Genomic DNA, 13470 nt, shown 5'->3' on the forward strand with positions numbered 1-13470 from the left:
TTGGGTTTAGTTTCACTGTGAGTCATATATGGGAGATTATAACAAGAATTTTAGTTTAGTGTTTTTAAACAAAGGCAGCCTTTGCTCTGAGACAGACAGGTGAACAAGCCTCCAGACTTAAAAGAAGCCAGACCTGACAGTGCTGCAGTCATGGGTGAGTGGGGCTTCATCGGTGGATTCTTCGATGCCCTCCAGACTGAGTCGCCGATGCTGGGTCGTTTCTGGCTCTTCCTCATGCTGGTGTTTAGGATAGTGATCCTGGGAACTGTGGCCAGTGACATGTTTGAGGACGAGCAGGAGGAATTTATCTGTAACACCCTCCAGCCAGGATGTAAGCAGGTGTGTTATGACTTAGCTTTCCCCATCTCCCAGTACAGATTCTGGGTGTTTCATATAGTCCTCATTGCTACACCTTCTCTGCTTTTCCTCGTGTACGCCACACACCAGCATAAAAAGAGTGCTAATCCCCCCCCATCGAGTAAAAGGTGGAGCAGCGAGAACAGAGAAGAAAAAGCTTTAAGGAGGCTTTACATTATCACTGTGATCTTCCGCTTGGTGGCAGAAATTGTCTTTCTATTTACCCAGTGGTATCTCTACGGCTTTGAGGTAAAAGCCTATTTTGAATGTAGTCGTTCTCCCTGCCCCCTGACAGTGAAGTGCTACACCTCCCGGCCTGCAGAGAAGACAATCTTTCTCTTCTTCTACTTTATTGTAGGGGTGATATCAGCATTTTCCAGCTTTTTTGAGCTTCTTTACAGCTCTCGAAAGTGGTTTTGCTCAAATGACGAGGACAAAATCTACTACTGTGACTGCGAGAACCTCCACAACCTCGAGAAAGAGGAGACACAGGAGAAATCGGGAGGAAATACGTTGTCAGAGAGCACAGCCAGCAGTGTGAAAGTGAAGAAGGGATCAGTGAGAAGCAGCTCCGGTCGAAAGGTCTATTGCAAGTGCAAGAGTCCAAGAGGAAAATATGTGAGAAGGAAGATGCTTATGGTGTGAGATGACTCTGCAGTAGCACATGCTGCAATCAAAGCATCCTCTATTTTCTATTTTAAACTCACAGCAACATTTCTAATTCCATTTCACTTGAAAGAATTTCCCTTTTTAGGAGTTTTTACACACTTCAAAAAAAAATGCATGGAAGCTAACCCATCAAATTTCAGGAAATGAGTAAAGACAACACAGATGATAAGAAGGACAAGAAGGATGCATGTGAGACATTGTTGACTTGTTCGTTCTGGTGACTGATTAAAGGCTTAAAGGAGAACTTTCTGGAATTCACTTGATAACACTTGTTAAGACTGATTGCATTTTGTGTTTGTGTTGTTCCCACTTTAAAGGACAAATCCGCCCTGAGGCAGCGTGTGAAGATTAATTTATTTAAGCAGATCTGGAAAGTGAAGTAAGGCTTTGTAAATGGAGGCATCTGTCTCTATCCAATCTGTAATGTTGGAATTATTTCAAGGTAGAGTGACCAAATTCCCAGCAAAGTAAATGTGAAGACAAAGTGAGATGCTGGGAAGTAGTCTGAAATTTTCGTGTCTACTTTAAAAATACAAATACACCAAATTCTGCACGTTATCAGATTGTAGGATGTACATGCAAACTCTGTTACTCGGAATATATCGCTGCTTCATTTCATTCAAGGTAGTTTCCATCGTATTCACCAAAATCTGCAAAGCTTTTACTCGACTTGAAGCCACTTGTGAGTATATCATTAGGTGCGTTAACCTTCTGACTATCAGAAAAAAACTTCCCTTCTGTTTCAAATGCCAGACTTCAGAAAAGTGCACAGCCAGCAGTACTAGTCAAAATGTGTGGCATTGTCTCAAGATGTAGGGGAGGGGTACAAGGAATAAAGTCGCACATAAAGAGGGACGTCTGGTCACCCTGTTTTTCAGGGTTTTTTCACTGTGTTTTTGAGTTTCTGACAGAGATTTAAGAGTTTCTATAACTGTCAGGGGGCTGGGTCTCCATTTTCACTTCTGTTATATTTTTGAGTTCTTATGTTATATTGAAATAGTGTTAAGTTCTATTATTATTATTAGTTTATCTGAGATGAATTTTAGTTAATATTTCCATACCCCTTGGTTTATATATCATGTTTCCTGTCTAGTCTGTCATGTGTTTCATCTTTATGTGTCCACATTGTAAAGTTTGTGTGTCATGTCTATGTTCTATTATGTTTCCTGTTTTATTTTGAAAGTCTTGTGTTTCCGTGTTCAGCATGTTTAGTTTTGCTTCCCCTGTGGCATCATGTTTAATTGTGTCAGGTGTGTTTCCCCAGGTGTCTCCACTTCCCTCATTATCCTTCTGTGTATTTTAGTCCTTTGTCTTCCTCTGTTCAGGGTCCGTTCTGTCAGAGTAGCTGACAGAAGCAGGTGTGTTTGTGAAGCAGACCCAAATGCAGACACGGGAGACATGAACTGAGGTTTAAACACAAAGCGAACCTTTATTACAGCTGATACACAAAACAGAAAAAACAAGGCGAGGGGAAACTAAGATTAACTATGAAAACAATGAAAAGAGACAAGAACATATAACTGAACACTGAAGTAATCCAAACATGAGCATGTACATTAACCTGAGCAGTTGAAAACAAGACTCTGTGACTTGAAATGAAGACAACAGACGGACCCGCACTGAACAGACGACTAAAACACACAGAAGGATAATGAGGGAAGCGGAAACACAGCTGACACAAATGAACATAGAGTCACAGGGGAAGCAAAACTAAACACACTGAACATGGAAACACAAGACTTTCAAAATAAAACAGGAAACATAATTGAATGTAGACATGACACACGAGCTAAAAGTAAAACCTAGCATCAGCACTTTACTTAGCAGATCACAGACTGAGGTTATTCACTCGGCTCATTACTCATTACTTACAGTTAGTCACAAATTAGTCTCTACTCACTGATTATTTTTGTTTGCTGATCAGCTTTTCAGATAAATATGCAGTACATGACTGTGATACAGTAATTGTGTTTTTGTTCAAAGCAAATAAAATCTGCTTTCATCAAGTCATAGCTAACTTATTTAATAAAATAAAAATATAATTACATCACGGTTTCCAACTCTTGTGATGGAGCTTGTAACTTTCAGTTTGTTTGTTTTGTTTAGTTTTTCAAATGTGTTTTTTTTTTAAATGAATGGACAATCGATATGACTGTAATTTAATTAAATGAGGTTATTAAAGCCATATTGTGATATTATTGTGATGTACGCCTGTCATGGTTGCCTGGTATGTCTTTATGTGGGGTTCATAACTTGTGACTAATGGTTTTATCAATGGTTAATGTAAGATTTGCTGACATTCTACGGGGCCAACTCACTCCACCCAGTGTGGGTTGACTGGAAGTGAAAAATCCACACACTTCCTTTCTAGAAAAAAAAGCCTTAGAGGACAAACTCCATTTAGTATAAGGAATGCATTACTCGCATTCATATCTGCACTGCGTTTTCCCAGTCGATTAACCTTTTTTTTTTTTTTAATTCATCTTCATTTGTAATCATCTGCTAACCAAAACCATGGTTAAAATGTCCAAACCTTCAATAGAGGGTACAGTCTACAAAAGTGGTGTTACATTTCTTAAAGGATGACTTCACGTCACTCTAACTCCTATTTAAAAATGCTACAGCATCCTTAAACAACAAAGCTCTCAAGTGGAGTTTAACGAATTGAATTTCTCCTTTTGAAGTGGAGTATTTAGCCTCGATGGCTGGGAAACTTTCAGAGGCGCACACCAGCAGCAGGCAGCTGGACTGGTTGCTCAGCTTTTATATTTGTGTCTCCGACACGGTCGTGAGCGAATGAATAGACTCTTTGTGAGTTCAACGGTGTTTCCTTTTATTGATGTCACAACACATTTCACTATTAATAATCAGACACAGCAGCTTTTCTCCCGGCGCCCTTTTTCAAAGGATATCGTAGTGTACCGTCAATAAGTTGCTCTAGTGCCGGCACACCACACACCACGAGACAGCATGCGCGCCGTTTCTGTTTGTGGCCGAGGATCATGGGGGGTGAATGTAATCATGTCATAAGAAACAAGCTCTGTGGCATTTTTCAGAGTCGTTGCTGCGCAAGTTTGGACACGAACCTGTTGCTTTTGTTCATGAGTTTATCGCGCTGAATTTCATTCAGTGTGCAGTCAAAAAAATTGTTATGTAAAGCCTTAACCCTGTAATGCCAAGAGTATCATATTTGATACATGAGTTTTTGTGAGTGTTCGAGACCTCTGCATCATCACTGTGGATTTTCTTTCCTCCTGAAAAACCTAAATAAATTGCACAATACATTTTAAAGCAATAAATTGGAAAAAAAAAAAAAGATTTATTAGTTCATTTCTTTTTTATTTCATTTGAAAGAAGGTTTAAAAAAATGTACATTTCTGGCAGTTATTTCATGGTTCAGACTTTTTTAAAACATTACCCTTTGCGATCATCTGATCTCAAAACTGCTGTTGCTGGGTGTTTTTTCAGTTTGCCTGTCTCATTTTAGTGTCTTTGTTGTAGCTCCAACACTGACTCTGACCTAAATACTTGTGTCACATGCACAGGTGGTGTAAAATATTCTAATCAAAGCAGTCTCATTTGATCACCGCTCAGCTGCACAGCATGAATATTAAAGCCCCCCTCTGCTCAGGAACTTGATTTGCTTGCTGTTACCTCACTTGGATGTTTGACCTTGACGGTACGGGCAGTGTATGTGTAAAAGTTATTTCTCTCATGTTCTTTTGAATGACAGAGATGGTTTCCCTCTGCTCACCTCACATTTCTGGCAAGCAGGTGTTTTTCCTGCCAGGATTAGTGATAAAACTGGTTTGGGACACCAGTTGTATAACAAAAACTTCCAAAAACTCCAGACAGTGAATTTTTGTGCCCTGCAGTGTAACCACTGTTGCATAATTATAAGTTGCGTAATAATGATATAACTTACCCTTCACTGATTGGCCCTTTTAATAGGTACACATGTCACAACTCGGTGAGTTTAGCCACGTTGACGTGATCAAGTCCATCAGAATGAGGAAGAAAGGTGATTTAAGGTTCTCTGAACACGGCACGTTGGTGCTGGATGGGCTGGTCTGATTATTTCAGACTGGGATTTTCCCACACGCCAACAAACAAAAAAAAAATCCAGTGAGCAGTTCCTGATGGCAGAGGTCAGATTGCCAGACTGCTTCGAGCTGATGGAAAGTTTACAGATAACTCAAAGAACCACTCGTTATAACTAAGGAATGCAGAAGAGCATCTCTGAACAACACAACGTTGAAGCGGATGGGCTACATCAGTAGAAAACCACACCTGGTGCCACTCCTGCTGGCTAAGACTTTCAAACCGAGGGTACTGCTGACACAGGCTCATCCGAATCGGCCAACAGGCCACTGGAAGAAAAGTTTCAATCATAAACACAAAAGCGTGGATCCTTGCATCAACACTTCAGCCTGCTGCTAGTGGCCGAATGGTGCAGATGATCATTTAAACACTACAGCATGCCTGGGTGTTGTTGCTAACCACGACCGTGCCTTAATAATGACCACAGTGATTACATCTTCTGTTGGGTACACACTGATGTTCCACGTAATATGCCTCAAATCATCTTAGATCAACTTCAGGTTGTGGTGGAAGTATCTGAGGAGCATATGTACATTTTTTTGGACTACAGTCTGCTAAAGAAGTCAATATACACCATAGTTTAAAATAATATACCACAAAAGAATTTGCTGAAAAGAAATTTTGCACTAAAGCAAAAATGATAACCTTGATTATTCTGTCAAGTTCGTCTTGTCAACAGTAGGGGGCAGCAGTGGAACACTAAATCCCACACTTATGCCACTCATCTTCTGTAAGATGACTTAATTTGCAGCCACATTATCCCAGTGACACCCAGTGACAGTATCTTTTACACTGCAGGGTTTATTCATGCATATCAATCCTTTTAGGCCTCGCTTCTTTTCTTCACGAACAGTTCAGACTGAAACTGTGCAATATCTTACTTGCTTTAAAGCTTTGTCATTTGAGGTCAATTGAATGAACTGGTTCTGTGTTTTCAGTTAAGAAAGAGCGCTGGAACATAAAAAAAAACAAGGTGACCGTCATTTGAACACCAAAGCATCCATAGGTCCAAGTGGCTCATCTGAACACAAAGATGATCTAAATAATCTCCAAAGGAGCTTGTTTTTTGCTTTATGCATTCCTCCAGGAAACACACACACACACAAACCCCTCCTGCAGTTCCCTGGACGCATCATATATGCAGATTGCAAAGTGGTGCAGCTTCTTTGATGTTGCACAGAGCAGAATTCTAGATGTGTTTTATATAACCGCTCGAGAGGGAAGGAAGGAAGAGTCGAAGAGGATTACCGTCAAAACTTCCCCTCTTTCCTTTTGCCCGCCTGCATTTCTACCTTTTTAAGTCTGTCTCGTCAAACTGGAAGCCTGTCTGTTTCTTTCTTTCTCTACCCTCTCTATTTTCCACTTTCTATGCTTTCCTACACTTCACACTCTCTCTCTCGTTCTTTTTTCTCTCTCTTCTGAATCCAAGGAGGCTTCGGTGCTGTCTCAGAGAAAATGTAGGTCATCTGTTTTCTGCGATTCCCCTCACACCAACACGGAGGAGGAGATGGAAATGATAACATCTTTCTCTGCTCTCTCCATCTCCCCACCCCTCTTTCATTCTCCACCTTGAATGAGACACTTCAGGGGCTCCCCGCGCTCTACCTGTGTCCTCTGCGCGCTCCTCGGAGGCTCCCTCAGTACACACCGACCTGAGTGACAGCTCCACGTGCGGAGTGCCTCTGAGCGTCCCACGTCTTGTTCAGTCGTGTGGGGACAAAACTTGCCAAGATGTCTCCCCCCCCCACCCTCAGAAACATCACTCCTACAGTTTGCTTTCTCTGCTCCAAACAAAGTATGAACAGCTCACTCTCAGCTACTGCGTCACTCTTTGATTTGGTTTATTTATGGCACAGCGCCCAGTTCTAAGCAAATCAAGCAGCTTGTTTACCGGACTGACTTTGGTAGCGTGTGACCCAATGATGTTGATGTAAGTCTCCGAGGGTTAGAGTAAACACTGGCGAACAAGTCACAGAAGAAGACGTCTTACATTTGTATGTATTTTTATTGCTAATGAACTTGGATGGGGGTTTGATTAGTGATTAATGGCAGGAGAACAAACAGAGAGCATTTCCTGTGACAACCAAATGACAAATGCTTATTTGGAAAACAAAACAAAACGAAGAAATGGCAGAGGAAAACAACAAATGCTGGAAAAACTGACTCAAGTACACATATTCATCTATAACTGAGTCAGTCACACCGATATTTTCAGCTTATATTAGCCTATACTCAAAATCTCAGGCTGCTGGTTTATTTGTGGTCCCTACGATATTTAAAAGTAGAAAGGGAGGCAGAGCCTTCAACGTCCAGGTTCCTCTTCTCTGAAACCAGCTCCCAGTTTGGATTCAGGACACAGACACCCTCTCTACTTTTAATTAGCCTTAAAACTTTCCTTTTTGATAACGTTTATAGTCAGGACTGGATCATGTGCCCCCCCTTAGTTGCATTGCAATAGGCCTAGGCTGCTGGAGGCTTCCCATGATGCATTAGGTGTTTCTTCTTCACTGACCTTCCTTCACTTTGTGTTTATACACCACTCTGCATTTAATCATTAGCTATTATTAATCTCTGGCTCTCTTCCACAGTGTGTCTATTTTTTTCTCCTGTCCCTCCCTCGCCCCCAAATGGTCGCTTGGATGGCTGCCCCTCCCTGTGGCTGGTTCTGGAGGTTTCTTCCTGTTAAAAGGGAGTTTTTCCTTCCCCCCTTGTCACCAAGTGCTTGCTCATGGGGTATGGGTGGGTGTGGGGATCTGATTGTTGGGGGTTTATCTATTATTGCAAGTTCTTCGTATCATAAAGTGCCTTGAGGTGACAGTTGTTGTGTCGATGCCTTTTGTAGTATTTTTATTGGAATTATCTGTCATGAGGCTTGTGAAGTATTAGGGAATGAAATTCTATTTTTATTAGCAGGTATCTGTGTCTGTGTTATACACCTACACAGTTTATGACTGCAGCTGGCTTCACCAGCTTTTTAGCAACCCCCCCCCCCCCCCCAAAAAAATATAACCTAGTCGCTACCTGCTGATCATGCTCATGAAAATAAGAAAATAAGAGTGGATGTTGGCAAAAAAGTAAAATGCAGCGTTTTCCAAAACTCTGAGCTCTTCCCTTCAGAGAGCCATGCAAAGGCATGAGGTCATTTTTGGTGCAAACAATGTATTTGTCACTGCAGACTGAATGTGCCTTTCTGGTGCTAATTTACCAGAAAAGTTCGATTACCACCTTAGAGTCTTTTAGGGCCAAGTTACGCAACTATGTAACCGTGACCTCGCCGACCCTCGGTAATGCTGACGCTTTCCCGTACAGTTCTGTGTGTACTTGCTGATCTCTAGCCCGTCACACAGCCGGACACAGAGCTGATGGATCCCATCTCTTTTCCCTCGGTCAAAGCAGCTGAAGCGTGCCTCTATGTTTATGGCGTCACTAAAGAGCTCGGGTCACCGCACATCACACCTCGACACTCTTCCTAGTCCTCATCCTCATCCATCCATCCATCTGGACCCTCCACCCTTCCTCTCTTTCCTTTGCCACGGGGCACACTGTGCGCAGCATTTGCAAGGAAATGTTCTCGTCGCCTCTGTTTCTTTCCCTCCATCTGCTTTCTTCGCTTCTTCCTGTTTCCTCTGCCCAAAGGGGCTGGGTGGGGGTTACGGGATGCTGGGCTACAATGTGAATGATACACTGTCATCCTATCTCACCCCCACCCTTACCCCTGCTATCGTTTTCTCAAGGAAAATATTGCGTAAAGGCCTTTGGGCTTATGGCCACAAAAAAAGGCCATGTTGCAAATAGTGACCGGAAAGTGGATGAGCTGTCTGCCTTGTTTTGAGAGCTTCTTTCCAAAACAAGGTATTGCCTGGGTTGCTAAAGCACAGAGCCAGGAACATTAGATTGCAATATTTTATGAACATGAATGCTTTTTGATTAATTTTGTATCTTTTTTTTGTCTTTTCCTTTGCACATTTAAATGGAAAAAGTAATATTGCTCTAAGATTGATGGAAGGATGGAAGGATGGATGGATGGAAGTAAAGTTGGGAGTTTGAGCTCTCCCCCGGTTTCTGTCAATTCTCCGTTGGTGTTCACTTGTTTTTGATGTCCTTGCGGTCCTCGTGGGAGATTACAGAGAGTGTGTGTGCGCACTCAAGTGTAGCTACTGTGTCCTTGTGAACGTATACCTCGGTATTTGTGTGAGTGTGTGCATAAGTGTGTGCATGCATGGTTCACCCCGTGCGTGCAGAGCTGTCCAGAGTGGTGTGCTCAGCAGTCGTGCTCGGCTGCACACTAACACGATGTGACAGGGTAGAAATACCAGTACCGACCGTGCTCTCGCCCACCCACCGTCTCACACACACACACACACACACACACACACACACACGCACACACACACACACGATCTCCATCCCGTCACCATCCACTTCCTCCCCCCCTTCCATCTCCCACTTTCTCCACCGCACCGTGCCCGCACCCCATTGGCTGTCTACTTCCGTCACTCCATGTCTTCTGCTCGGAGACAGAACCATGAGCCCTCCATGCTTTTCCCTCCCCCTTCATTTCACCTCACCCCCGAAAAACCGCTCTCCCCATTTGGCTGCCTACTAGCAGCATTATGCGGGGCCCTACTCTAATATCAATGTGTGACATGGTATGAAATGGGACACGTTACGCAATGTCCCATTATGCAATGCAAAATTTTCATGTGTTCATCCACCCACCCTCTTGAGATGGGTCCTTTTTCTCCACTTTGCTTTCGCTCTCTCGTTCTTTCAATATCTCCTTACCGGTTGGTTGGCTTCCTTAACGGTGAACCAAGGTGACAGTCCCAGTAGGGGACAAAACTCATTTGACATTTGCAGTTGTCACAATTTGAACCCTGACCTCTGCTCCTTTGCAGCTGGCGGGTTCAAGCTGATAGGACAAGGAGAAATTTAAATACCATGCGACCATCTTCTCATCTTAGAGTCCCGGTGTCAAAGAACACAGAGACATCTTTCTTATAACCTTCAGGCTATGGCTGATTTATCATGCAGCACCTCGACTCATATTTATACCATTACACATTTTCACGCTTGGATACAGCTGGATAAAAGGCTACTCTCTGGCCACTAAGCAGCTCCACTGGAGCATTTCAGTGCCTTGCTCAAGGACATTTCTGCTTTACTTTTCAAGCTTGGAGTAGGCTCTAACGGGTGTCATTAGAATACACAAAAAGCTAGATTAAGGTCATTTTCTCCCCTCTGATGGTACAGTATGGTACTATACTTATGAAGTCAGGGAAAAACACTCACATAAATAGCTCCTCTCTGACTGGTATACAATTTTTCATCAGTGATTTATTACATCTGTATAAAAATAGAAAAAAAATATTTTCCCTACACCTTTTCCCCAACTTACACACTCCACCCAAACTCCCAATTCGCAAACCCCCACCATGACCGGCCAAAAAGCAAAAGCAGCTCAGGTACCTGCCGACCAGCACAGATACAAATCAATAATGTTTTACAAAAGGAAATACATATATCATCAAGTACGGAAACATCAACAAAATTCATGCGCATGCATGAAATAGCCAAAAAAATAAATTTAAACTCATGTCCATAGGTGGAGATGAGTCAAGATTGCAGGTTTTATTATATATTTCTTGTTTCAGTTTGTCATACTGGAAGCAGCCTCAACAATTTTATATGCTGCAGAAATGTTTCACCTGGATAAGTGCAGTTGTATTATGTAAACCAATCAAAGGAGCTTGCAAAGAAAAGCGTCTGCACTTCTTTAAGTTACTTCTTCAGCTTCTTCAGTTCTAAGGTCAAATGGTGGAGAGTCCCAGATATAAACCTAGTGGGAGTAACCCCCCCACAGGGGGACAAAAGGACCCCTTGATGATCCTCTAATCGCCTAAGCCAAGGTGTGAAACTGGGTGTGGGTCCCAGCCAGAGTTTCGGGTGAGCTCATTGTGAAACCTGGCCCCACCTTATCATGCGAATTCCTGAGGTCAGATGGCCCAGGATGTGAGTGGGCGTTAAGGCGTCTGGGAAGGGATCTCAAAACTGGATTATAGATGGCAGAGAGTTGGTGTCGTAAACCCCCGCCTCTGTTCAAAGATGGTCGCTCACAGTGGACATAGATGGCTTCTTTCACTCCTCTTTCAAACCATCTGTCCTCTCTGTCCAAAATGTGAACATTGGCGTCCTCGAAAGAGTGTCCTTTATCCTTAAGATGCAGATGGACTGCTGAGTCTTGTCCTGTGGAGGTGGCTCTTCTGTGTTGTGCCATGCGCTTGTGAAGTGGCTGTTTGGTCTCTCCAATGTAGAGGTCTGGGCATTCCTCGCTGCACTGTACAGCATACACTATATTGTTAAGTCTGTGTTTTGGCGTTTTGTCTTTCGGGTGAACTAGTTTTCGTCTGAGCGTGTTGCTGGGTCTGAAATGCACTGGGATGTCATGCTTGGAGAAAACCCTCCTGAGTTTTTCTGATACACCGGCTACATAGGGGATGACAATGTTGTTGCGTCTGTCCTTCTTATCCTCCCTCGCTGGTGTCTGATCTTCTTTTCTGTGCCTCTTTGCTGACTTTAAGAACGCCCATTTAGGATAGCCGCACGTTTTGAGTGCTTCCTTTACATGTGTGTGTCTAAGGTCAGTTCTAAGGTCATTTGACCTTAGAACTGAAGAAGCTTCTCGGATGAGAGGTGAAAAGTCTTCAAGTAACTTAAAGAAGTTCAGACGCTTTTCTTTGCAAGCTCCTTTGACTACGATGACCTGGATGACTGAGAACCTTCACAGACATATGTAAACCAATCATATTTTTTGCTTTTAAAATTGTAATTTGTCAAATAGCTGCAGCTGACAGTATTTTCTACTCACGAACCCCAGTGTGGGTGGGTGTCCCTAACACACCTGTTGTTCAAACCTTCTGTTTGCGAAGGGGAGCCACTAAGAAGAAAGTTAGGTTAAAAGGGAGAGGAGCTAAAAAAGAATTGTTTCAGAGAGAAGATGAACTGAGGGAGGGGGGGTCACACCAAAACCCAGTGTATATAAGGATTATTTTGAACTGTGAATCATGCAGTGCAACCCCAGAGTCCAAGAATAACAGCAAAAGTGAGCACAGCAAGTTCAAGATTTTACTGGACTGTGCTTTTGACTGTTTTTTTAAAAGAAAGAGTATCACAGCACAAGATGTTTGGACATCGACCAGTTGGTGGGGGTCTCCAGTCTATCTCTAAACAAAACATAAAGTGTGTGTGTGCAATTCAAACCATATATAGATCACCTCAGGACTGTGATATTATGTCCTCGGTGCCTCATATGACTAACTTTTTCCTTTTGGCAACTAAATCAAAAAGAGTTATGTCAGTATTGTTGCTACTATGATTAATGAGACAATAAGGATCATTTGTGGTAGATTAAGGATTTTGAGAGAATTTAAGATACACAGTGGTGGACTATTGCAGTTTTACAGGCACCTATAGCAAACAAAAGTAAGTGCTTTGCTTGATGTCGGCGAGTAAAAATGGGCACTTTTCACACCACTGCTGATAATAAAGATACTCTGAGAGAGAAGGAAAGGGGGAATTAAGGCCACAGAGGGGACGGTGTTACTCGTCCCTTTTATACAAAAGAATCTATATAAAGACTGAACAGCTTCTCTATATTTTTATTCTGCATCATTCTCCAGTTCACCTCTCCTCCTCTTTGTGGGCTTATGTGAACTCTCTCTCTTCCCTCTCTGCCATCTCTCCTCCCCTCTTTCCATCCCGTGTTTTCCTCTATCCTCAGGGAGACAGCTGCATGCACAAGCATTTTGGATCACTGAGCTTCAAGACACCGTTTCTAAAAATTGCTCCATTTTTTTTTTTTTTCCACCGAGCATTTTTCTAAAGCGCTGAGCTGATATGATGCTGCGGTTCCTGCCTTGGAATTTGTTCGGTGAGCTAATGGATGAAGTTTTGATGCATTATTGATGCAAAATGATTTCTTTGTGCTTGTCACCGTCCTAAAATCATATTCGGGTTTCAAAAGTGGCTTAAGATGGGCAGCTCTGAGTCGTGCTATCACGTTTTTAGTATGTAAAATTCAAGCGCTAACGGACAGCTTCGCTCTCTCTGTTGCAGATTTATCTACATTAGTGTAAGTTTCACAGCAACGCAGCCCTGAAGGCATCCATCTTGGACGTTCTCCAGTCCACTGAAGGCGTAAGGGCGATGCCTGGTGGAGACTACATTTTGGCTCCCTTCCAGTCCAGTGGGCATGGAGCAGGCCTCAGAGGCTCCGGGGACTTCCCTTTTACACCAGTCTCCCCCCCCTCCTCCCGGTCTCTCTCTCTGCTCCCCACTAACCAA

At 42.8% G+C, this 13470-nt stretch overlaps 1 protein-coding gene across 1 annotated transcript; it reads left to right on the plus strand.

Moving 5' to 3' along the window:
* Positions 1 to 1150, plus strand: LOC113027873 (gap junction delta-3 protein-like). Its single transcript, XM_026177693.2, has one exon. The coding sequence runs from the start codon at positions 151 to 153 to the stop codon at positions 1000 to 1002; it is 852 nt and encodes a 283-aa protein (XP_026033478.2). The 5' UTR covers positions 1 to 150; the 3' UTR covers positions 1003 to 1150.
* The last annotated feature ends 12320 nt before the right edge of the window (positions 1151 to 13470 follow it).

This window comes from Astatotilapia calliptera, chromosome 8, assembly GCF_964374335.1.
Source record: "Astatotilapia calliptera chromosome 8, fAstCal68.1, whole genome shotgun sequence".
NCBI lineage: Eukaryota > Metazoa > Chordata > Actinopteri > Cichliformes > Cichlidae > Astatotilapia > Astatotilapia calliptera.

Coding starts and splice junctions, on each gene's coding strand:
- LOC113027873 (XM_026177693.2), top strand. CDS start 151: ATGGGTGAGTGGGGCTTCATCGGTGGATTCTTCGATGCCCTCCAGACT.